Source organism: Vanellus vanellus (genome assembly GCF_965231255.1).
Source record: "Vanellus vanellus genome assembly, chromosome: 18".
Classification (NCBI taxonomy): domain Eukaryota; kingdom Metazoa; phylum Chordata; class Aves; order Charadriiformes; family Charadriidae; genus Vanellus; species Vanellus vanellus.
The window spans coordinates 10552866-10579095 of NC_138923.1; the positions used below are offsets into that span (position 1 = coordinate 10552866).

The 26230-nt window shown below is 51.5% G+C and overlaps 1 protein-coding gene across 5 annotated transcripts in view; it reads right to left on the reverse strand.

The window, feature by feature from the left end:
- Positions 1–26230, reverse strand: part of KCNT1 (potassium sodium-activated channel subfamily T member 1) — a gene marked incomplete at its 5' end in the record, with an annotated part of 90584 nt that overhangs the window by 55442 nt on the left and 8912 nt on the right. For 4 of the 5 annotated variants that reach the window (XM_082492711.1, XM_082492710.1, XM_082492709.1 and 1 more), the window contains one exon: positions 19401–19502. In XM_082492711.1, the coding sequence (XP_082348837.1) occupies positions 19401–19502 (102 nt within the window). Of the gene's footprint in view, positions 1–19400; positions 19588–26230 lie in introns of those variants that run through there. The other variant, XM_082492705.1, reaches the window with a different exon arrangement.

Here is a 26230-nt window from a genome sequence, read left to right on the forward strand (position 1 = left end):
GGATAATGGTCCTTACCCTTCTCGGTAAAGCATTTCAGTTCCAGGGGTGAGAAGCTCTGTACCAAGCGCTAAGTGTTATTATTAAACTGTCATTAAAAGCATTTCAGGAAAAGTTCACAAACTGCGGGGATTTCTGCCATCGCAGCGGCTGGCTGGGACGGCAACTGGGCTGAGCGGTTACTGCCAAAGCCACAACCATGCTCAAGTCCCGTCTCCATTCAGGAGTCTCGTTCTCCGCAGTCAGTGCCACCACTGCAGCCACCTCCACCTTCGGAAGGGTGTCACCTCCCAGGATCTCCCTCCTGCACCCCCCCGTGGGGCCATCTCCCACCACAGTGGGCTTGGGGGGCTGCCCCATCCCCACCACGCTTCTGGAGGGTGCTCGGCACGGCGGCAAACCAAAGAAACCCAACAGGAGAGAGCCTGGAGCGGGGGAACGCCCATAGTCACCAACTCCATCACACAGCTGCGGAAATCTTTGGCCAACCGGTGCCGCACCAGACACCAGGCACTCGAAGGCGCCTGAAAGATTTGCATGACGCAAGCAGAAATTAACTGGCTGGGTTTTATTCCCTCGTTTCCCCTATTTAGCCTTGGCAGCTGAATCGGGCAACGGCACCTGGCAGCGGCTCACTGCCTCACCCAGCGTCTCCGCGGCAGAGTTTGGGAGACTTCACTAATAATCCGGAGCACCGGAGTTTCGGGGAAGAAGCAACATTTTAGAAAACATGGAGGAGGGCGTATTTAGCAGCTGCAAGAGAGCTGGAAACAGAAGGAAGCCTTTGAAGAGCCGGGCTGATGGAGAGAAATGGAAAAATTATGTAAAATAAGAAAATACATACAGAGCTGGCAGGCAGGCTGCACGCCCAGAGGGGGACGGTGTGTCAAAGAGCCTTTGATTTCTCTCCTTTTCCCCGAGTTCTCTGCATTAGCACTTCAAATGTTAACAATTTCAAAACGTTAGCGCTTAGGAGCCGGGAAAGCATCTCCCGTACAGACCCACGACTTCCGTAACTGCCCAGTAACAGGCAGTGGCGCAGCGGTGCCCTGCGGCTTCCCCCCTGCCCGGCGCACCGAGCAGCGCCCGCGCCAGCCCCGGCACCCCGCCGCTCCGACTGCCGGGGGGCTCGGCTGCCCCCCCCCCCCGGCTACGTGCTGGCCCCCAGGGGTGGACTGGCTAGCCCGCCGGGGGACGGCGGGTCCCCTTCCCCGAGTGACTCTCCCCACCTACCCGGAGAGTTGGCGAGAGCCATTATGTAAGTGCGACGCAAGAGCCTCGCGCGCTGAATCCCAGAACTGTCATCGCAGCCTTTGCAAACCCATTTTTACCTCTCTAAGTGTGGCTCATCAGCGACGAACACGAAAGCTGCAAACCCAGTATGTTAACTTGGGACTGCTTAGCAGGGAGAAGAAGAAATGGAGCAGACTCGAGCAGATGCTGAACAAATAATCCCCACAAAGCCACAGTGCCTCCGACAACCGTTTCCTATTTCTGTGGTGCATTGTACACGCGTACGCGCAGAGCAATGAGACCCTGAAGCTCTACAGTGACTTGTAATATCTTCCCACTTCTTCTTAACAAAGTTGATGACAGGTTAAAATGGCCGGAGGAAAAAGGGAAGGTATCTGTATACCTGTCACAGCGGCTCATGCCAGTGAGGAAATTAAAAGCCCTTGGGTAAAATCTAAATATATATCTGCAAGGGAAGCAGGAAAAGTCTCCAGGCGGAGCACAGTAATCAGGCACGGCCGAGTCACTTTTCCAGGTGAGTACATAACGGGGTCACTATCCACCTCCCAAGATTTAATGAGACCCGCGCCGGGGCCCCCACCCAGGCAGAGCTGGCAGCCCGCGCCGGCAGCGACGGGCAGCGCTTCCCAGAGCATGAGTCAGCCCCGGCTCTGCGCGGGAGGCAGAGCAATGCGGCGGGCAGACGGGAAGGCAGCGATGCTCAGAGAAGGTGGCAGGGCAGGAGCCAGCCCAGCCAGGAGGAGCGGGGGCTCCCCCGGGCACCGGGGCCGGCAGAGCTCTGTGCCAGGCTGGGTGACTGCCCTCCGCGGCCATTAACTGCAATTTGTTGCCTCCCGGCAGTAATGATCTTTGCACTATAAATGTTTATTACTCCAAGCATTTGTGCAGTGCTTTTCCCCCGGGAACCTGAGAACACCTTGTAAGCACCCCTGGGTACTGCTGACGACACCGGGGCAGGAGAGGGCTCCGCGCCCGAGCTGTCGGTCAGGAGGGGCAATAAGCCCATGTCACGCGGCATAATTACCGTGGCACTTCCGTAACTTCCCTCCAGCCCTTCCCAGGGTCCCAGCCCCGCGGCTGCCCTCCAAGGGCAAGACCTCCCCCTCGCTGCCCTCCTGCGGGTGCCCGAGCCAAGACCCGGAGGAAGGGGAGGGATGCTCTGAGCACCCCCGGCCAGCGGCTAAGGGCAGCGCGGCCCCAGCAGCGCACCCACCCCCGGCTCCTGCCACACGCTGCCCAACGACGCTCCGCTGCGGGGTCACCCCGCTCCCCCGGCGCTCGCCCCGGCTTGTCCCAGGGGATGCGACGGGCAGCGAGAGCTGAGGAGGCGCCTTGTGCCTCCCCACGCAGCCCTCGCCAGCCCTTCCAGCGCTCGCTATTTGCAGCCCAGCGGCAAAGTGCCTTCAGGAGCCGGTGACGCTCCGGATGGAGACACACTCCGGCGTTTAATGAGGCGGGAGCACAGGCGGCTCGCTCGCTGCTGCACAACACCTCGCAGAGCTCCCCGGCAGAGCTTGCCAGGAAGCAATCGCACAGAGGCTTTCAAAATGCCAAAGCGATTCCTACTTTGCAGTTTTAAAGGACTCCGAGCCTTTTCTGCATGACACTTCTGTGGCAACTTTGTTACTGAAGTATTAAAATTCTAATGAAATTCTCTGTTAAACTGCAAAACAGTGTTTACTTATTAGATGGCTCCAAGACCTTCTGCTTAAAATGTGGAGAATTTTAGCATCTAAAAACCTTCTTAAAACTTTTTTTTCTTTGATTTTTTTTTTGTTTGTTTTTTAAAAAGATGAATCCTCAAAAGAGAAACTCAGGCTTTGGGGCTTTCCGTCAGCTCTGCCAATTTTGTCTCACGGTAATAAAATCTTCTTCCCTCCCCAGGGTCGCTGGATCACGCCAGGTACCATTTGCCGTACATTTTCCGTTTCTGACACCATTCATTTTGTAATACATTATATAAGACAGAGAAAATGGCAAGTCCGTATAAAGAGAACTTCTCAACGTGCTGCAGAAATGAGGCGTGAACTCCACGGAGCCTATGACAGCCTCATTGGGGTGTGTGGGAAGGACTAGAACAAGGGGTTGTGCCAGACCATTGATCTTCAAGTACGTTTCTTATTTTAACTTCGATGAGAAAAAAAAATTTGCTTACCAGTCAATAACGTGCTGCAGCTGAAAGTTCTGCGTGCAATAGGCGTCCCGGCCAGGCAGGCCACGCGCAATGCCCAAGTCAAAGCTCGCGCTGCGCCCAGATGCCACCGGGGATCTGACAACCAGGGTCTCTCCATTTCCACGTTCAGCCAAAAGCAGGGCTCAGCATCAAGACATCGAAAGGCAAAGAAAGGTTGCCCGTGTACTGCTCGGGCCATGCAAACCACCACCACAAACGGGCACCGTGTTCCTAAGAGCCTTAACACAGCATCTACGCAACGGCGAAGGTCTTTCACCATCTTGGGCACCTACACGCTTTGTGTACTCTGAAATAAATGAGTAAAGTGTGCAGATGACTGCGTTAAACACCCTCTCCCTGATGTAAGAGGTTCCAGAGGCCACTTCTGCGCAAAACACCCTGAAATTCTCCCCGAAGAAGACAAGCGCTGCAGTACACATGCAAAAGCTGTGCTGCCTTCTGCTGAGCTCGCCCGGTCGAGAGCGAAAGGTGAACTAAAGCCACGGAAAAGGATTTTAAGTCAGGTTATTATACACAATTGGTCTTATCTGCTTGTCAGCTTCTGGTCCAACTCCCATGACCAAATCATCTGTTGGGAAGGGAATATCCGCTCCAGGAGTCGGTCTGACAGCAGATGCTATTTCACGGATGCCGGGTCTCGATTGCCTCATACATTTAAAGTAAAAAGCACACGTTAAAAAAAAATATCTGGGCCTGTTCTCATCTCTCATATAAAGAGATACAAAAATAAAAAGGAATAGGCCCCGTTTTTTTTACACAGTATCTCCTTAAAGACTGCACTGCAAACACCATCTCCTCCATTTATATTCATTCTGGCCAGGCAGACGCTTTTAGGAAGAAAGATTGTTTAATAAACAGACATTTATAACAAGTGTCTGGTCTTTGCAGCCTCATCATCTGGACAAGAGTCCATTAAACCAAGTGAGAAACTCTCTGATTATTAAGGGTGTTTAATGGGATCAAGATTAAATTATATCATGATTGTGTTAGTATCTGCAGCAGTAGGTTTAGTTGGATTCCTTTCTCTCCCTAAGATCTGATTGTGGGAAACAGGGCAGCTTAGAGGGGAAAAAAGGCCTTAAAGGGGGGATAATTGTTCCAGCTCTCAAAAGTTGCTCGAGAAAAGCAGACATCGGGCCCCAAAGCGGATCTCGGCGCTCTCCTGTGCTCACTGACACACGCCGGATCAGCGGGACCTGCTGTGCTTCTCGTGAATCATCCTCCTTCAAAAGGGAACAGGGGATCACTTTGGCATATCAAAAAGCGCCCACAACGCTGGAAAAGGGCACAGGACTCATCTAGACATGCGTTTCATCCCAGTCTTTCATAATTCCCTGCAACAGAGACGAAGGTCCCTCCTTCACCTTCCCCCTCCCGCTAAAACCCCGATCCGCGTTCCCCTAACTCGCTCCCTCTGAGGCAGCGCGGTCCCTCAGGCGCCGGGTAACACCCCCCCGCACAGCAAAGCAGTCCCTGGGGGTGCGAACGCCAACCTCATCCAGCAGGGCAAAGCCGTGCCTGGCACACAGCCACCTGCTCCAGCACGCTCACACGGCCAACACGCTTCGCCCTTTACACCCCAAGCCGGACGCCTTCCTGAGGCGAAGCACATCAGCAGCTTCCCTTGGAAAAACCCGCCCGTCGCCGACGGAGCGGAAGACACTTTGCCTCCTCTACATACCAGCACAGGGCTTCCTTCAGCAGCGCAGCCTTGCTATGCAAACGGTGGCTTTGGATTTACTTAATTAACCTTTGGGGCTTAACCTGACCCCGCTGCACGGCTCTGCCAGCCGCGACTCCTTCGCAAAGCTGTACGAGGCGCGTCCCTGGGCTTTGGGGTTCGATAGCTGGGCTTTGCTCTTTTTCATGGTTGTTGGGGTTTGGTTTTTTTTTAACTCGCGGCGTTGGGAAGGCATCCGGCCTTCGTACACGTGCACTGGGTTTTGCGCAGGTCTGTAAGCGGAGATATTTGTACTGCCGAACCCTGGAAGGCTGAGCATTCCTTAGCCACAGAGCACTGCATCTGGCATTAAAACACATTTACAAGTTCTTAGCAAGAAAGAAATATCTGCCATTAGAGACCATAGAAGAGCTGACTAGAAGTTGTTTTTCCTCTCAATTTTAGCACAATAGCTGCTGGCAATCAACCTCTCCATCAGCACTGGGCAGTTCTAAGTGCAGACACTGTGTGGGAAGAATCCAAACAGAGTGACAATATTGAGCTTTAAAAGCACTTTGGAGAGAGATGAAAAGGAACAATTGTTGAATGTCAGCTCTGGAAGAGGCTGATGAGAGGTAATGGCTCTTCGTGTCACCGTCTCTTCACCGTGTAACACTTTCAGTGACCCGACAGATGCGTAGCTGCTGCAGCAGAGCCCTCCAGCTCACGGCAATCCCTGCACAACAGCTCTGAGATGGCACCTTGAGGGGTCTCCACCCTGGGATGAGACTATAAAGTCTTTCTCCACTTGGGAAAACCTCATGGTGCTGATCTGTCGAGCTGGACCTGATGCCACGTGTACAGGTCTCGAGGAACTTGAGACAAGCAGGGATGAAAGGGTGTACAGAGAAGATGAACATCCCCTTCCTTGCGTGCATGCCGGCACGTGGGCGAGCACACTCATGCACATATGTGTGTGTGAGCGCCTCAGGAAAGGTTATGTCCCTGTGCCAGAGAGGTGGAGCTGCTCCTGATGACTAGAAAGACCAATCTCAAGTCATCCGAAGTGGGAACTGAAGTGTCAGAGAAGGCCTTCACTCTCGGCAGCGTGGGTGTAATTGCATCCAACTGTAATAAAGCAAATCCATCTTCAAAATCCAAGCTCAGGAACACTGACTAAACACCTTCCTCGAATAAATGTCTTTCCAGAGACCAGCTGTAACTTCTGGCTGAGAAGGCGGCACCACCTAATACCCATTTCTGTCCTCGAACAAACACTGTGACCGTGCATTATAAATACCAACCTAAATTAGCACACTAGTGTCCGTGCCAATTATTTCAATTAAACTCTCTTCTAATAACCAATTAGTACCCATTTTATTAAATTAGAAATTTTTCAAACAATACTCCCATACGGAGCTATTAGCCCAGATGTAATTACGTGCTTCACACGTTGACATGTGGACACTGGGCAAATGAGTTCTGTCGGTCTCTGCAGCCCTCCCCACTCCCCGTCATGCAATCGCATCCATGGCTGGTCTGCAAGGAAAAGTTTTAGACGGTGTTTTAGCTTTGAAAAACTGTATTTAGCACCCGTCTGCTGGAAACCTTTCTGTTTAAGCTTTTTTGCTCACATACAAAATAGCACGCTGCACGCAGTAAGAAGGCCACTTTAGAATTAAATAGCTCGAGGGGATTGATTAAGGCGTTCAGAAACAACGCAGCGCGGCTTGCCCAGATGCTTATGTCCTAACGGTAAGAGTTACAAGACCGGCTCAGCTGAGCCAGCAGAAGCCGCGAGACCATCTCTAAACTGAGAGCGTTCTCTTCCTCTCCGCCTGCAGCGGGGCACAAGCCGCCTGATCTCTCCGGTAAAAATAAAGATACCGCGTCGGGGCCAGTGATAACCGGCAGCGCTGGCCGAGCCCCGGCTACCCAAGCTCCGTCCAAACCCGAGTTAGGCAAGCTGCAAGGCCAAGCCTCGCTCAGACGGAGGCACGCGCGTCCCGCCAGAGCTGCTCGTCCGGCATCGCCCCTGCCCGGCCCCCGCTCAGCGCAGAAGGGGAAGGAGGCGAGATCCTCCCGAGCGGAGGCCGGGGGAAGCTCAGAGGCTGCTTCTTGCTAAAACCCAGAGAGGAGAGCCAAGGGAGCAAAAAAAAAACCAACCCCAGAAGAGCAGGCAGGAGCCGCGGGTCGGGGGTCAGCAGAGGCTGGCAGCCTTTGCCCAGGGGGGACGGCGGTGTGCTGCCCTCCCGCTGCCGGCGGCGCCTCCAGCCCCTGCGTGCGCAGGAGCAGGATTCCCGCTGTTCCGCGGAGCTCCTACTCCATGAGCCTCAGGGGTGGAAAAACACCCGCTTTTGGCAAAGGCCCGCCTTTCTCGTAAACATTTAGCCGGTGGATTTTTTGCTGCTTTCTGACAGGATAACACATTTCTCAGCGATGTCACTTCTGCCCACAGGATGGCAAGGTCTCAAAGCTGACATTTGCTAAACATCTTCACCACCTGCTCCCCAGAAACGTTCCTCTCTCCTAGACAGAGGAGACATTTTTCTTGACAGCTCCTGCCATCGGGGAGCCAGCACGGACTCTGCCACCAAGCCACGGCGTTCGGGCTTGCTGCTCTCACTGCTGCTTGGCACCCCGGCCACGGGCGCCGGATTCCCGGGGGCGCTGACCCACGGCCAAGGCTCACAGAGGGCTGGCCAGGCCGAAGCAGCAGCACGGCATTTGAAAAGCCCACTTCCCAAATAAATCTGCTCGTATCGATCTGACGTCAGAAACCGATTGCAGCAAAGCTCGACCAAAGCGGCGGCTTTGCTCATAGTCGCCACCGGCGTACGGGGAAGGGATACGAGACACGCAGAAAGGCTCGATGACGCTACCCACAGCCCAAAAAGTGATTGCTCCCTGCCTAAAGGTAGCTGCTAAATTTGCAGCGCAACACTCCCGCTCCTGCCGGAGCCTGCGTGGGCTGCAGGAAGCGCGGCGGAGTCACTAATCCAAACACAGCCGCCGTAGTACCGGCACTCGCTCCGCAGCCTCCCCGCCGCACTCCCCCGCGGTCCCTCCCCGAAGGTGCCGCAGACCCGCTGCCGTGCCCATCTCCGGCTCCGCGAGCCCGCCGGCTGCAGACCAGGGCTGAGCACCGCAGAGCCCCACGTAGCTGCGAAAATCCCCGCGGGAGCCGCTGCCTGCAAAGCGGAGAGGACGGGCGTTCGCCACGGCGCAGAAATCACCATCCAAACTTAACAAAATCCAGCAGAGCTCAATCACAGAAGATGTGGTGGGTTTCACCCAACCTTAAAACGAACCTTTTTTAAAAAAATCCTGCCGTTGTACCAGATAGTGGAGGCTGACAAACACACAGTGTCCGTGTCCGTTCCCAGTGTTGCAGGAGAGGAACAAGCCCCAGCCCAGAGCGAGGAACTCATCACTCTGTGAACCAGCACCGGGAAATATCCCGTGTGCGAAGAAGAGCAAACGGCACACGAGGAAGGGGGGATACAACCTGCAGATCCACGTTTCGCCCCAAGAGTTCCAGGAAGCGCAGACAGGAGGATGACAGCACCTTCCTCAGGACCCTCGCACGTCCCCAGGCAGGATCAGGATCCGGCCGGGTGGAGGATCTCAGCCTCCAGCCTCGGCTAAACTGCTGTTGCACTTGAGACATGGACGTACCTCCCCTGCGCCCCACAGTCAGCGCATCCAGCATCTCACACGCAAACGCACCGCACCAGTCAGCTTTACGCAAAGCTACAACCAAAACCCAGAAGACAGGTAACAGCAAGGAGTACTGTAGAGAATAATAAAATCACAATTTTGCCCTGAGATTTGGGGAGTTCTGCTGGATAGGAGTTGTGTTTGTGTTGTCCTCAAGAGGGCTCTGCCACAGTATTATGAAAGAGCAGCAGCAAAAATCATCGGTGACAAAGAAACTGTTGACAACAGTAGAAATGAAATCTGGTTCAGTAAACCGACCACGGTGGGGCACAGAGCGAGGGTCAGGCACCGGGCAGCCCCACGCGGGTCAGGGGAGCGATGCCACCCGGGTGAGAAAGCAGCTCGTGTCCGAGATGGACACCCCCAAGCAACAGGAGGAGGTTTGCATTGGCCACATCCATCTTCTCCATCGGTTCCTTGCAACACCCAACACCCCTTCCGGGGACACAAATGCTGCTCCGCTCCCCGAGGGAAGAGGGGAGGGCTCAGCACCGCTCCTCACACCGCAGCCGGGAGCGGCTCCAGCGCCGGGGAGTGGGGGAGCTCCGGTTCCAGCCCGCCGGAGCGTGCCGAGGCACACAACGGCACAGCGGCACGCCGCCGCGAGGCAACCGGCACCTCGCTAGTGCCCAACTTTGCACACTGAGCAAAAGCGGGTTATCGCTGAACCAACCCGTCCAGGTACAAGACCAACCCTCACACTGCTTTTTAGCTCGCATCAGGCAAGACTTTAATACATCAAAACAGGAACTCTGCAGAGGGAAGAGGTGAATGAACCTCTCGGCTTCACCGAGGCGACACCTCGCTGTGCGTGTCCCCCCCGCTCGCCACGCTTCAGTCTTTCACCCTTGAAGCAAATCCCTTCTCTCCCCCGTGTAGTTCATTGCCATTTCGCTATTTACGTTACCCAGCTGACCCCACCAGCTACCCACCGCCCGGTAATGGGCTTGCTCAGCGTATGCCGTTAGCCTCAGCCTTCAGCACAATTCCTCCTTCCTTCCTGCCTTCCCTCCGGCTTCGCCCACATCCTGGCCCGGCTCTGAACTCTCGAAGGCTGCGGCCGTGGCTACTTGTACATCGTGCTACGCGTATATGCACACCCACACAACTGCTGCAAAAAAGCAGGCAGGAAAAAACAACGATGGCATCGGATTGGAGAGAGCGTGAGCAAGCTGCACCCTCTCCGTTGCAAGAGGATCCTGTTCAATGGGGGAAATATCACAGAAAACCATGGGAAAGCACGCCTGTGTGCAGGCACCCTCGCACGCAGCAGATACCATCTGACCGCGGAAACTTTTGTTCCCGAAACAGGGAGCTGGCACCCAGCACGTTGGAACTGACCACAAAGCGATTGCTTTGGAGGTGTCACGATCCCACCGCGTTTCTCCTGTCTGTAGGCTTCGCCTTACAGCTTCCACTCACAAAACACGGCTGCTGCGTCCTGCTTGACCGTCAGCAAACAGCACGGCCCCAGGCTGTCCCTTGAAGAAAGATGCTCAGAAGAGAACCAGGTGGTCTGTCTTTAAGAAGAAGACATAAGCAAGACCATGCAATTGTGGTCCCGCTGCAAGCCCGAAGAGGCAGAGGTGACTCAAAGCTCCTGGAGATCTTCCAGAAAGCTGCGGACGGCCCTCGCAGAGCACGCCTGCCCCCTGCAACAAATGTCTGATGCAGTTTTAGAACAGAAAATAACTCTTTAAAATGCTTGCAAGTCAATGTCACTGTTGGAGAGCATTGCTTCACCCACTACTACAGGCTTCCTGCCTGAAGTGATGAGTTTTCTGAGTTTGAGAGATTAGGAAAACATGCCTTTTTTTACTTAAGTCTGCTAGTAACATGCTAATATCCACAACCTATCCGTCCCACCAAGACTTAAGCCCTGTATTTCAACTCTATCACCACAAACTCCTTCATTATCGATTATTTATTGCCTAGAATAATTGAAGGGGGATGCTGAAGCCTACCCAGGGGACCCACAACCCTGGAAACCTCCTCCCAGCCCTCTGGCTAGGCAGGGGAGATTTTGGGATACCCAAAATAAGGTTGCTGGGACAGGACAGGAGAGCTGAGACTGCCGTTCCCCACAGAGCGTCACCCCAGGGACCCGCGCTCTCCAGCAGGCTGGACTTTGATCGTCTCCCTGCAGTAAAAGAGCCAGCCATGAATTTACTGAAATGGCAATTAAATACTCCACAAAGAAAGGAAATAAGGTCACGATGGCAGATGAAATTCAACAGTATCATTTTATACAAAGTCTGATGGAGCAATGTAATCTAAACTCTGAACTCTCTGAAAGATAAGAAGGAATGGAAGATAAAATCATTTTTATTGCAGCGATGTAGCAAACTAATAGGCTGATAATAGAAGAAATATCCCGATTCGGGGACTGGGAGGCTGGCGCTGCTTAGCCTTGCGCTGCCGGCCCTTCGCGGGCAAACTGCGGCCAGCACCGTTCTGTCGGTAGCCGGCAAGAGATTTGTACAGCGCCCATGTGACCCATTCGCTGAGCTGTGGGTCAGGAGGAATAGGAGGTATTTTCTTTGCGGATTAATACCTACATCTTTGCTACAGATCCGAGCAAGTGCCAGCGGAGCAGAGGCAAACGCAGCACGGCAAGGAAGCCTGCACTGGCTGCAGGGCTTCAGCAGGCAATGTGTTCACGTCTCTCGTGATAAGCAAAGCCGAAAACAGTAGACAATACAGAATTAATCCTCTCTGTTGGTGGAACTTCTCAGAAACAGAGAATTTTTGATTCAAATTTCAGGCCTTTTCCTCTCCAAATGCTTCTGCTGCGTTATCCACCACAAAATGAAGTCTCTGAGATGCTACGCCGTACAAGAGAATGGGGGGGGAGGGATTTGCTCACCAATCTGTTTAGGCTCTGCTCGTGACCTGTTTTGCCATGACCACACAGGGGGCTGTGAGACAGCCGCTCGCGGCCCAGCAGAGCCGGCACCGGGACAGGGCTGGCTGCGGAAGGCAGCGACGGCGCGGCAGGAGTTGAGCCCCCGTCCCCCCCGAGGCAGCAGGCGGGGGAAGCCTCAGCTCCCTACACGCCGTCAGTCACCGAACAGGTTGTGCAGAGGAAAAGGAATGAGCACCACCTTCAGAACAGCAATAAATTATTTCCCTTGGGAACAAAGATGCAACTGTGATGAGACAAAGCGGTGGGAAAACATAGCAGAAAAATTTAATGCATTCTCTGCAATTGCAGCTACAGCTGCCAAGTTGTTTCTCATCCCGTCACCACAGCAGCGGTGACAGCTTCAGTCTCAGCCTGACCTTCCACCCTCACCCAACCAACACCAACACTCCCATCGATTTCGGCAGACACAGGGTTTTGCTGCGGTGACAAATATAATCCCTTCTTCAGCAGATCTGTGGACACAGACTCACATTCACGATACTTCCCTGGTGCAAAAGGGACCCACACCTCTTGCAGATGTGTGCCAAGATCGTACATGCAACCAAGCTGCTTCCGCTGGCTCGCACGTGATTTCCGTTCTCTGAAACAAGCTTAAGCAGCCGTCCATCATAGCACAGGAGCTTCAAGAAGCCGCAGGCAGAAAGGTGCACCAGGCCCATGCATGGCTGGAGCAACCAGCGATGTCCCCACAGGGCTTCAGTCTCACGCCAAGGACACGCGGAAGGCCATTTGCCCTACGGTAGGACCCAAGACTCCGACATTTTTCACGCCACCCTGCACTTTGTTTCTTCAGCTTCACTGCAGGAAACTTTTCAATTAGGACTTTCCGCATGTCCTGTACAACTGGTCAAGGTGAGTAAAAATCTTCATTTCGCCAATGCGTTTAATTGTCCTTCAGTCAGGCCAACATCAGCCACCCAGGCGCTCCCCTGGCAGCGTGCCCACCTCGCAGAGCGCCTGGAGACCGAGCCCTCACCGCCGGATGGCGAGGGCTGTCGCTCCTCCCCATGGCCCTGCCCTTCCCCTTTGCTCTTGCCCACAACACGAGCCAAAACCAGCCCTTCCGCTGGCACGAGCCTCTGCTGGGACTACACCCACCGCTCTCAGCAGGGACGTGGCCCTCTGCCACCCTTGCTCATGCTCTCTCCTTCACTTGAACAGGTACTCTCGCGTACCTTGAAACACTATGTTTTCCCTTTCAAGTCCATCCTCCCAATAAATTGAATAGAAACTAAAGTGAAAGTAAATAAGCAGAGAAAATACACCAGGGAGGGATGGAAATTTGAGCCCATAGTGTTAAATTGCGCCAAATAACTGAAAATCAATGTTGCTCTTCCTTTTCATCAGGGCACAACTGTACGTAGTGCAGCACTCCAGGGACACCTCCACTCCTTCCACCAGACCGCTACGTGTGCTTACTTTTATTACCAGCAAGGGTCCGTTACTGACAGTAAAAGCGATATCCCTGAAACGAGTAATGACAGCTTTAAAAAAAATAATAGATATAATTATAAAAGCAGTGCATTTCTTCTCTTACTCTATTACTTTCATAACTTTCCTCATATTCTTGCTGATGTCCAGGGACTGCTGCCTTAAGATGAATACTCAAAGGCACACCAATTGCTACAAGGAAATATCCATTTAAAAAACTCCGAACAGCACATCAATTAAGACACCGCGGTAGTAATCATCACTGCAGCCTTTCAGAACAACTGAAAAAACAATCCGCAATTCAGAATGCTATCTGTCGTTAAAAAAAAATAATCTACAAACACAAGAAAACCCAAATCTCTTTTATAAAGCTGTCCCAGGTGTCCAACACACTCTTCGCCCCAGTGTACCCCACCCGTACCCGGGCTGAGGAATCCAGTGGCAATATATGTTGATTTTGCCTCTGTTAAGGGAGAGGACCTGCTGCAGCCACCCTCGCTGGAGAGGACCTGACCCAGGACTGCGGAGCCTCTTGGTTACTCTTCCAGGTAAGGTGGCAAATGGGACTGGCAGCAGATTTAAAGGCACCAACACCCTGCCCCGAGTGCTTTTTCCCTACACTGCTATAAATTCTGCTAGTCTGAACCTAAGGCAGCGTGCTTCAGAAGAGCCATGCCAGGTGACTGGTGGCATGGGATGCCCTTGCCCACTCATTCAGAGAACAGGAATAAGCCCCGTCAGAGGAGTGCAATGTGTCCAGTCTGTCCCAGTAAGCTCCGGCGCTCCCGGCCGGCAGCTTCTCCAACAACTTGGAGACGGTACCTGGGGACTGAATTTGGTCTTGTCCACAGCCTCGGCTGACACGGCAGAGCTGTAGGTATCTGCTTAGGGAAGAGCTCCACCAGTATGTGTCACCTGCCCGACGCGCTGGGCTGCCCGGCTCAGGAGCAGGAGCCCACAGGGAGCAGCGATGGCTCCAGCTGGGAGCAGGGTTACCGCCGCAGGCTGGCTGCGTGGTCTGGAGCAGACACTTGCTTGTGTGCTGTCAGACAGGAAGTTTCTGACAAAGTGTTGACTCGGGAAAACAGCTCAATCCAATTAATAAATGTTTTGATTTTGCTTTGCCAGGTGGCAAAAGCGGAGGAAAAGCAATTCAATTCAAGTGGTCACACAGGCACTCCTAAGTTTCTGCTTCAGATCTCACCATCTTCCCCGGTGTTATTTATTACTCGGTTTGGAGCCGGGCTCAGGCACCACAAGGAAGACTGAGTCACCCCTTGTGAGATTCTGCACACAGGGCTGGTGAGAGACTCGGTCTTAACACTCTTATTGAAGAGTGGGTATTAGATAATAAATACCTTCATCCTGCTTTCAGAAGGGATCAAACTGCTGGGAGATGAAGAGCCTTTGCCAGAGGAGTTTTGTGGCACACAGGGGTCGGAGCTGGGTCTCCTAAATCCGGGTACAAACCTTCACAAGTGCAGATGGTACAGCCTGAACAGACATTGCAGTCCAGAACCAAAAATATTGGCCGTTACCTCACCATCACAGAAATAAACTTCTCTCACTTCTGGACACAAACTGGAATTTTCAAATTAGTATCTGCATCTACCAAATAAAATGAGAGAAATTGCCCATTAAATCAAATGGCAATGAAGTGGGGATTCAGCCGCAGACATATTCAAAGAACTTGACAGAGGGACACAAAACTGCTCGGATCCATTAATGTAATGATGCATTTGATGAGGAAGTCACTTGGGGCATGTTAGCATGAAAACTGCGAGGATGAGATCCTACAAGCCTGATATTTCAGCACTCCAGTTTGCTTGTGCCAAGTATAATCCAACCTAATGATTTAGAGCCACCACCTAGTGACACCTCAAACCAGGACACAAATTTAAGAGACAAAGATCAGACATCAGTTAACAGGTAAAGAAGTTTTCAAAATCTATCCAACCTGGAAGCAGAAACTTAGAAGAATTTGCCCCAGCTGTTAAAAGCCTCTCTTTTCTTGGTTATGCAACATCTGAAAAAATCTTTGATTTGAAACAGGAGATGTTAAAATTTTAATAGAGACGTTGCTGAATTCTTCTGCACAAGCAGCTTCTCCAAACATCCTCATCCATCAAAATGATTCTTTGCTGATAATTAGCCTCAGAAAAATGCACTTAATCAAAGTGACATCCATTACTTCTTGCTACTGTAAATAGGACTGTGGCTTCTGACAACGATTTTCTGGAAAGTATTCAGACTATTTAAATTAGGCAACGAATAAGCTCCTAATGGCATTTCTCTGAGATACAGTTTAATTTTATTTATGGGCTTTTTTTAAACATGCCCCATCCTAGTTGTCAGCATTGCCCAAGAAAAGAGAATGCAGGGGATCAAAAACTGCCATAGTCAGGACAGCAAAGATCAAAGGGATGCCACAGCTTGTGGTATAAAACAATATTTATCAATTCAGCAGATGTGCTTTCTCAGCTGCCTTTAATCAGCAAATACCAGTATCACTTTAGAACAGAAGCCTTCCCTACAGAGCCCAAACTTGCAGCACCGATGGCATATTGCATTCAGCTCCTTCTCCCTTCCAGCAGCAGCCCTTGCCCTTGCTCTCACACACACGGGTACCGTTGCACAGAGGATTCCCATAACCAGAGGAGTCATAGGCCAAGCGTGTGAAAGGGCAGCCAGGCACTTCTTCACCTTCTTATTACAGGCTCAACATCTTAAACTCTGCCTTTACTGTTATATTGCAGTGGCTCTGAATACTTTCATGACAGCAAAACGTCAGTTAGATAAGAAACGCAATATTGCTATAAGAGAGCAGAACAGATGCCTTTTTCTCCCAGCATTAATATTGACAGAACCTTCCAAACAGAGGGAAAGAAACTTCTGAACCAGAGAGGACTTATGCCAGACAGCTGAGGCAACTGCAAGGTTCCTAAAGAGAGCCTTCTCTCCCCAAAGAAGAAATTACCTCCCAGTCCCCATCAGTCAGATTTATGCCCTGAGTCAGCAGTTTGTATCCTCTGGAAATTCAGAGCTGAATGACAGCTAGTCCTGTTTCTATAACCTAAAGACCTGCCTTGCAAAAATGCCAAGCATGGTATTTAAATACAGTCGCACTGCATTGAAATACAGCTGAGCCCAAAGCCTTCCAGATCCCTTATGGTACTGAGTTCCAAAGATGAATACGAAGATCTTGGAAAGAGCACATCCATTTGACAACTCTGGATTTGCTTGTCATTAGGCTTTTCTCTCTGTGTTGCACAAATCCATTTACCTCCCCCATTCCTCTTCTAGTCGGTCTTTTCCTATTTGCTTCCTGGCTGATTTATTGCCATCCTCCACACAACATTCAAACTATTATTTTAATTCTCATGTCAATCAGTCTACCTGCCAAAGAGTAAGCCCTACTTAGTTAGACTGACTGTCTTCACCTTTCGTAATCTAAAAAGAAAAGTAAATTAGCAGCAGCCTATACTACCTATTGCACTTCATATTCGCTGATTAGTTCTTTCAGTTCTGTGGGTTATCTGCACATGCTCTCTCTTCCTGCTACACCACAGCTCTCTAATTATCTACTTGTTCCAGCAAGCTCTCGTCTCCTCAAGCTCCAGCATTACCTCATTCTCTTACCTCAGTCCAGTGCTGGTGTCTCCTCAGCATCCTCTGTGATGAGGATGGATTAATAAGTCTCTAACAGAAGCTGTTCTAATTGCCCAGAAGCAGCGAAACCTAGATCCCCCTACAGCCTCCCGTCCTTTTGGTCTTCTGCTGACCCTAAAAAACCTCCTCACTTTCATCAGCACACTATCATTCTAGGGGAGTTTTTCAAAAGCAGATATTTGAGATGCTAATGTTTTTAGAATTTCTTTTATAAATAAATGAGATATTTAGTGCTATGGATGTTTTCCTTCAGTGCTACATCTGTAAGTCCAATGAGCTCTATTTTACCATTCACAGTTCCCCATACTGTTTACATGGGGGAATTTTCCTCAGCACATTCCTGTCAGTGATGTAACAAAGCACTTCAAAGCGTATCTCTGAGCTGCTTAGTATTTATCAGCACAGCAAAGGCAAAAAAGGCTTTCTGATTTTCTTCTGCTAGTCTAAATCAGCTCCTTATTCAGTTGGTTTGGAACAGACTAATCTCCTAGTCGTAATGACTCCAGTGAGCTTGCTTCATCTATAAGGTCCCAGTATCATTAATGACTTAGACTGAAACTGAGGCCTAAAAGCAACATTTCCAAAAGCCTACAGCAGTGGCTCACCTCAACTCCCAGCAAAGCCAAGAAGACTACATGTGAATAGCAAATGTGTGCTCGTAGATTTGCATTCCCAATCACACTGTGAAGTTTTCAGTATTTTCTAGATGAAGGGGAAAGTCAAACAACTAAGGATAGCAGCACATAAAGCCAGGTATCTTGAGACACAACACTAATGAATATAACAAAATAATCCAGAGTATCTCCACACTAAAATTAAAGAGAGATTCTGAATCAGAAATACCCGCATCTAGATGAAAATGAAGGTTAAGGGGCATACCAATGAAACGCAGAAAAAAACACAATCTGCAATTGCCATCTTTTGTAATTTAGATCCATTCAAATACTTAAATATGAGAACTATTAAAACTCTAAACTTCAAACTTACCCAAATGAGCCATATCATAAAAATTCTGAAATACAGGCATTTTCTGAAGCAGGAATTTCTTATCAACCTCTCACCTTGTGCCATAAAACTTTATTAATATTACATGCCTGTCAAGGAAATCTGGGCTTTAAAATCCTGGGAATCAGACTCATTTTCACGACAGATCAATTCTTGAGCAGCTATAAAAGTTAGAAACGCTTATTTAAAACATGTGTAAATCCCATATTCTCAAAATCAAATTGTTTTTTTTTCATGACAATCGTACACATAAAAAAATGAAATCCTTTTAACACAGATGCGCAAAAGCCTTGATGCAGGTGTACCAAATACACAGCAGCTAGCCAAAGGCTAACTCACCAGCGATTGAAGGTTTTTTTCAACATAAGTTACAGCTCTCTCTGTTTACATCATGCAATTAATTGGTGGGAAAAGATGACAATATTACCGACACCCTATTAGCACTGTAGCTCCTTGATTTTTATGATATGAACAGAGTTGCAGGGAGGGTTGTTCTTGTTCCTCTTGATTTAACTGCTCTGCTCATAGAATTCACTTGCCACTCATGGCATTCCTCCTTTTGCTTTAGCTCACTCAACCTGGTAATAAATCCCTGCCAGCCAGACAGGAATAGCAGCTTGGTGCTCAACCTATAACGGCCATTTCTCTAGAAAGGGAGAGTTTTGCCACATCCACAGCAGCTCTTTAGAGTTACTCTACTCCCATCAGCATCCCCTGCTGCAAAGACAGCCTCTGAGAACAGCCTGGATGAGCCTTACCTCCTAAATAAATGTATGCGCTCAGTCCAAACTCTGCATATGTCTTAACAGGGAGTTTCACCAGCCCCTCACCTCACCAGCTGCATCCCATGCATTTCCCAGGCAGTGGTCCCTTTTCCTCCTTGCCAATCCCTGATGGGACTCCCAGATACATCTGGGCAAGCTGCCCAGAATACCCACATATCTCAACGTCTGCTGGCCCAGTATAACCACAGCTCCCAATGCCCAGCAGCTCCAGCATGTCCACCAGCCCTAGAACACCCACACGTTCCCAGTGCCTACAGTCCGAGGCACACCCACACACATCCCCTTGGCCTCCATCCCCAGCACGCCCACACACATTCCAGCGCCCCCTCGCCCAGGAGTGACCACTGGTTCCTGAAAATACATCCCAATGCCCGCGGACTCCGACATACTCCCGCATCCCGATGCCCGCCAGCCGTTGGGTGCCCACCCCCGCCCGCCGAGGCCGCCGCGACGAGAACCGGCCGTCAGCACCGCGGAGAGCTCCAAGCCCGCGGGGTTCAGCACCGCGGAGAGCTCCACGCCGGGCGGGCTTCAGCACCGCGGAGAGCTCCGTGTCCCGTCCCCCCCATCCCGCTGCGTGGGTGTCCCACCCGGAGGGGGGGTCCGCGTGTGTCCCATGTGTCCCCAACCCCAGGTGTGTGTCCCCAACCCCAGGGAGTGTGCGCCCCCAGGTATGTGTCCCCCTCCCTTCCCTCCTCCGGGAGCGCGTGTGTCCCCGCGCCCCCCCACCCCGCTGCCCCCCTCTCCCCCCGGTACACCCCGAACCTGTCGTCGCTTTGGAAGGACTGGTCCCCCAGCAGCAGATCGCGGAAGCGGTACCGGGGCGGCAGGGGCAGCACCTCAGACTCCAGCTCCGTCATCTTCAGGGCGGCGATGTCCAGAATGACCCCGCTCTTGCGGCTCCCGCCACCGTCCCCGCCGCCGCAGCCGCCGGGCGACGACAGCCTGCGGGAGAGAAGGGGGCAGAGGCAATGGGGGGGATGGTGGGGGGGAGCGCCCTGCTTTGCCCTGCCCGCCCCCGCCGCCCGCCCCCGCCCCGGCACCTCCTCCGGGGCCGGCCCCGCGCAACCCGCACCCCGCCACGCACCGCCCGGCGCTGCCCCAAAACCGCCGCCCCCCGCCCCGGGAGAGGCTGGCAGCCCGCCGGCCGCAATTACATTGCGGGGCAGGCAGCGGTGCCCCCCCTGCAGAGGGCTCCCCCGGGGGGCATGGGTGGCGAGGGGCTCTGTCGGCCTCAGGCGAGGGGCCGGCGGGGTGGGCAGGGTGCGGAGCGCAGTCCCCCAGAGCGCCCCGCAGCCCGCTGCGCAGGGCAGCGCTGTGCACAGGACATTTGCTCCTCAGCAGGCAAACAACAGAGAGCAAGAGGAGCCAATGGGAAAAGCTCAATCGCCAGGAGGAAATAAAACCGCTCGCAAGATAGATCTACAGCTGACAACCAAATCCAGATCCACCCCCAGCGCCCCCCCGCCGCAAAGAAAAGTATCGATGGGAGGCAGACAAGGCGATGGCTCCACAACCGTGCTGGAAGCAGAAGCACAACCTCCTCTCTGGACTGCTGGCACTTAAATCATCTGAACAGCCCCAGTATTAAATGAGAAACCGCGAACACTGATGAGTCAGTCGTCTGTCCAGCTGCCAAGTGTCGTGGCCAGGAGGATATATCACCCATCCCTTGGTGTGCTGATGTCTCTGATCAAGGGGGGGGGGGATCGCAATGCCTGGGAGAGACCCAAGGTGATTGCTCAGACAAAGAGCTGTGTATGGCCAGCTACATGCGGTCTGCCACAGAGAAAAGAGATAAAATTCAACCAGCTCTCAAACTATCATTTCAGAGGGTTAAGAGCTTCTCTTTGGTCTCCTTTTTCAAACCCCATTTACCAACCAGAACATGGGTATGTCACTGCTCTCCATGTCAGCCAGAGCTACTAATTATAGATCGGGGTTAAGCTGAAACTTCCCTTCACAAGGCAACAAAGCCATTCAATGCTGTAAAGCCAGTGTACAGACACACAAGGCAAGATCACAGGTCCTAATCCTTTGGGTTCTGGCTTCATCAGTGAAATTTATCTGTGCCATGACAGGAACTTCAATTTCATAGACGCTTTGTGGAAAGGGGGAAGGACAGAGAGAGCTTGGAAGAGGAGACTTGGTGCCTCTGCAGTGAGCTGATTCTTTGTCCCTCATGTTTAACTTTGGAGTGTGAGGCAGGCAAACAGCTGAAAAGCTCCAACTCCTGTCAGATGTACTTCCAAGGGTCTCACCCAAAGTCTCTCCAACCCACCCCTACCACCTTCCCACAGCTTTGCCTCCAGTACATACTGCATAAGCTATATACAGGCAAAAGAACTTCAAACAGCTGAACACTAAATTGGCAATAAGCAGACATCTAGAGTTTTTGTTGCTGGCTGCAGAGATGTGATCTGAGGCTCCTCAGATCGTCTTTTACCTTTAACAACTCAACCCCGTGTAAATAAGTTCCCAGGTGACCAAGTTCCAAAGTCCTGATCAGCTGTTGTTCCCGAGTTTCTGGAAGACCAACCTGCATACAATATTTCTGCTGAACACAGCCCCAGAAGACAACGCAGTTCACTCTCAGCACTTTGGATGATTTTCACTGATGTTATTTGCCACTTAATTCTATACCCTCAGAGCTTTTCAATTCCTTTTAGCTGCCACATGTACACTGCAGCCGAGGCTCTGCTCTGAGTAACGCATCTGTGCAGGGCCTTGGGCATCAGGGAGGTTATTCTATGATATACATTGATCCAAAACTTGGTCTTTAAGAGAAATCAAGCCAAACTCCTGTCAGCTCAAGGACTCCCTGTGGATCGACTGATATAAGCACAGAAGTTAGCTGACCATCTCTAGCTCACATTGCAAAGGAGGATCTAACATTAATCTAATCACGAAAAAAGCCACAATTAAGTCTTTCCTCTTAGAGCTTAACTATGATAAATTATGCCAAAAAGCATACTCTCTCCAGGTCACCTCCAGCAAAGTTCTAGCCCAGCTGAGATTTCTTATTGCTGTGAGGGCAGGACAGCATCCTAAAACTGGACTTTCAGGGAGAGAAAAAAAAAAATCTTAAAAATCATCCACTCTCTTATTATAATGTCGACTTTAAAGTGGGGACCCAGGTGCCTAACTCCAAATGTGGGCAATCGTAACTGCATTTGAAGAAGACTGTCACACACAGTAATCTCCATTGGTTATTAAGTGCCTGTTTAAAGGAGCACGTTGTTTCCTTTCCCGGAGGAAAGGCCAAGTGCTACGGCTGCACAACCACGGACACACCGACTGCCATGTGGAAAGGGCACCTTTACTCAGAGCTACCGCCCCATCTTACGCTCCCCGCAGCTCCCACTGCCCGAGGTCCAGACAGGCAGGTCCACCGTTATCCTGGCCCCACTGAAAGCTACGGATGCTCATATCTACGCACAACCATCCTCTGCAAATGTCAAATGCTTGTCTTTTGGGGGTTGGGTTGTTTTTTTTCTAAACTCCACATGATTCTTTTAACATCCAGTTAATCCATCTCTCTTGGCCTCAGATCATGTGTCAGATTCATGAAACAAAGCGAATATTTACCCCTGTCTTTTATTACTGTTAAGAAATTGTAGTAAAATCCAATTATATCAGTATCTCTGGAAACACAATTTCTGCTATGTATTTGCATCCGAGTTTCTTCTCTCCTCCGCAGTAGCAGCTACATTTTTAATATATTCTCTCTTGTTCTCGCATATGAAATCATTCAGAATTTTAAAAAATTGGCACATTTGTTTATTCTGGATGAAGGTTCAGTAAAACAAATATTGCATGCACCTATTTGATAAAGATGTCTCTATCAATTACACAGTGACTTAAAGATACGTTGTGCATCAGTGCCTTAGACAAAAGTGCTCCTGCACTGCACACAGATCTCCTGACATCGGCACAGAGAATCTGCAACCCTCCTCTCTGCCCAAACATAAGGATTCTGAGCTATAGAAAAGCCACAGCAACCCCGCTACTTCTTCAAAGCACTAGTGGTATAAAATAAAAAATTCATGAACGAGCTTGTTTATTGCATAGTCTTCAAATACTACTGAAAAAAAAAAAATAAAAATTCCCAAAGTGGTTTATAGCTAAATACAGGACTGCAGCTTTATTTTTATCTTCCCTTTCCTTCCTTCCTCCAGAACCATGTACCACTAAAAATGCACGCTGTAATCAGCATATGGAAACCTCAACACTATTCCACTTTCTTGCTACGACACCGTCTCTCCCCCAGCTTGGCCAGCTCCCCGGCAGCGATCGGCACGCCAGGAGGGGGACACCTTACTGCTCAGCTTCTTGGGAACACAGGAACTGGGATCAAGCCGAGTGTGATCCAAACCAGATCTCCCCATTGATCTCTCCTACCGTTAAACTGCAGCTAGACACACTCACCCCCCCAGTTTGGCAAACACGGCTGCCCCTTGGAGCACGCTCTAGCAGGAGCCTCGGGGCTGCACCAACCTTGGGTTTCTTCAATAAGCTTTCTCATGCGTGGGCTGGTTGCAATCCCGTTCTTCCCTTGCTGTATTTCCACCCAGGGCACACAGGAAAGCTGTGCTGCTGCCAGCACCATCCTCTGAGACTGGAAACGCAGGCAGAAAACCAGTGACAGCCCACACATCTGCCTGCGCCGGCTGGGGCTGTGCCTGGCCATGGGGGCTCTGCAACGCGCGTGTCCTGCAGAGCTCGTCAGGAGCTGCTCAGGTTCCCAGCACCCAAGAGACAGCTCTGCCTCAGAGGAAACTCCACGGGCTGGGAGCTTGTCGCAATATATTTTAGGATTTTTATTATTATTTTTGACTATATGTGTCAAAGAAGGGGAAGGACACAACCCAAGTTCCTCTTCTGCTTCCTTGCTTGCTACACACCAGAGAAATCACAGAGCATCCTCCTGCTTCCCACTGCAAACCAATCCCAGACTGCCTGGGGTCATTGACAGAACCCATAATCCTACGTCCTGGTACCTGCCCGGACCTGCCAGGCACTGTCAGGAGCTCCAAAGCTCTCAGTGACACCCCCTGCTCTGTTGGCACCAAAAATAATTGAAGACCTTCCCAGAATGCTCTCCCGCTCCTCCTTCTAGGGGCTGGGGTGCGCAAACAGAAGAAACAGCTGAACTTACATTTGGGACAAAGTCTCGCATAACCTACAGTCTCAATCCCTTCTCTCCCACTACTCCACGCTGTAAAAGAAGACAAGAGTGACAAGGTCCTGCCAGCAGCTCCATCCTTTCTCCAGGAGGGAATCTGGATCTAGCCAGGAAAGCAAGTACCTCATGTCCAATCTCAATGTCCCCTCCTCACGCAAAGCCACCTTTCCTCAAGCTTTGGTACCCAGTACAAACTGCGACACCGCAGCCAGCTGCTGCTGTGCCTCCTGTCCCCTCTACCAGGACGGGAAGGACAACCCCTGGCTGAGAGCAATGGTGGGGGCAAGATGCAAGGCACAGGGTCTGACCTTTCTCTTGCTGTTGGCAGAGAGGTGGGGTTGCAGCACAACCTGTTGCTAGAGAGGCAAAGCCACCACGGCCGCAACCATGGCTCGGCTAAACCCAGCCTTGTGGGCAGCAAACAGGCACTGGTGGGGCAGGAGCCTCCAGCTGCTCTTTGCTGGCCCAGACTCATCGTAGGGCAACGGTGTCTGGACTGCACTCAAGGGATGGGACACTTCTCACGAGGGCTCTTGGCGCCAGGCTGCCCCAGGACAGCAAGGACCCTGCCGCGTCCCCTCCTCCCTGCCACGGCTGCAGTCTGGCCCCGCATCCCTGGTCCACCAGCGAAGGCAGGCTCAGCCGCTGCCAGGCTCTCAGAGCCTCTCCAATGAACAAAGCCGTGCAGGAAATTCTGCCCTTTCTTTTTCTGTATTTATTAAAATATATACAATCATCTTCTATTTGCTTCTCCTCCCACAGCTCTTATGGTTACCGGGTTACAGTTGTTCCCCCCTCTCTTTTTGTTTTTTCGTTTCGGTTTTTTTTTTATTGCTTCTGAGTGACATCCCTGTGGGGTCCCCTAATGGCCCGAGGGCGTGGGGAGACGCATGCTCGCTCTCCAGAGCCGGGCTGGAAGGCAGCACCCCCCTCCCGCACCGGTGACACACCACCGCTGCAGGCGTTGGCACCGCTCTCCTGGCACGGAGGGGCAGTGAGCCGGCACGGCAGCACGGCACAGCCCGGCCGGAGAGGGCAAAGACCACGCAGGGAAGGCAAGCAGCAGACCTGCACAGGCGTGGGCAGCCATGCGCGTAGGCTACGTCCTACAACAGGCGTGCCTTGCGCCCCGGCTCAGCACCGCCGCTCCCCGGACACCAACCTCAGCAGCTTTCAGGGCAGGATTTCTCCGCAGGGACATCCCCGTGGAGGAGTTGGGGTGCTCATTTCGGGCACAGAGCTGCTCTCCCTGCCACCGCCTCAGCTGCGCGTGTTCCTTATCTCCCTGCGAGCACCAGCTAACATCACTGCCACTTACGTCTCAGTTTGTCAGAGGCAGAGACCCAGATTGTTATGCAGCCCTTCCCCCTCCCCTCTCTCTCCAGAGGTCATATGGTGACTCATTGATGCCATCCATAGAGATAAGCAGTTCTGGAACTCAGACAATGTGTCCAGAGCCACGGGAGGAACTTCTACACCAAGGTGTGGCCTGAACGGCCTTCTGAGAGGGGCCTCCTTCTGGAGGAGCACACACACAGGCCAAGTGGCAGGGTTCATTCCCCCCAAAAATACAACATTAAAAACGTCTCTTCCATTTTCTGAGCACAAGTCCCACGACCAAGTGATAAATCACTGCAATCAGAATGACTCCCGACCTTAAAGATGATGAAGAAGAAGCACAAACGCCGGCAGCTGCACGGGCAGAGCCTGCCCCTGCCACACCTGCGTGGGACAACCACGTGAAAGGAGTATTTATTGCGGGCAACCCCACAGATCAAACCACGGGGACAGGAATGATGAACTAACGAACTCGCAAAGTTACTCTCTGATAATGTACGAGCAAGAGCTACACAAACCATCACTAAAGCCCCAGGCACTAACGCCCTGAGCTTGGTGCAGAAAAGGGGAATTAGGGAAAGATGGGGGGGCTATTTCCTTTAATAAGATCATTTTCTCTACTTCACAAGCACTTCTGTGTCCACAAGCAACTGTCTTCCATTTCATTTAACTGTTTCGTCAGCTTCTCGTTACTTGTATGATGGGCACAGATTTTATACTTTTTGACTCCAAGAGTTTAAAGTGCTCTGAGGGATGTGAAGAGGCCCATAACAACATCCAAGTCATGATTTCCAGATACTCAGAGCAGCTTTGGTCCAAGTCATGCTCTGTAGCTACAACAGCTGCAGAACACACAAACACATATACACGCGCAATATACGAAGTGCTCAGTCTCCCAGATTAAACTCCCGCATCCAAATTTGCACCTCCGTGGAGGGTTGGACTGTCCACGTCAGGGGCTGCTGCTGCTCAAAACTTCCACAGAACTGCTGAGCCCTGTGACAAATCCATCCGTCGCTTCGCTTTCAACGTGCGGAGGCAATTTAGCACCGCAGGCCTCATGGA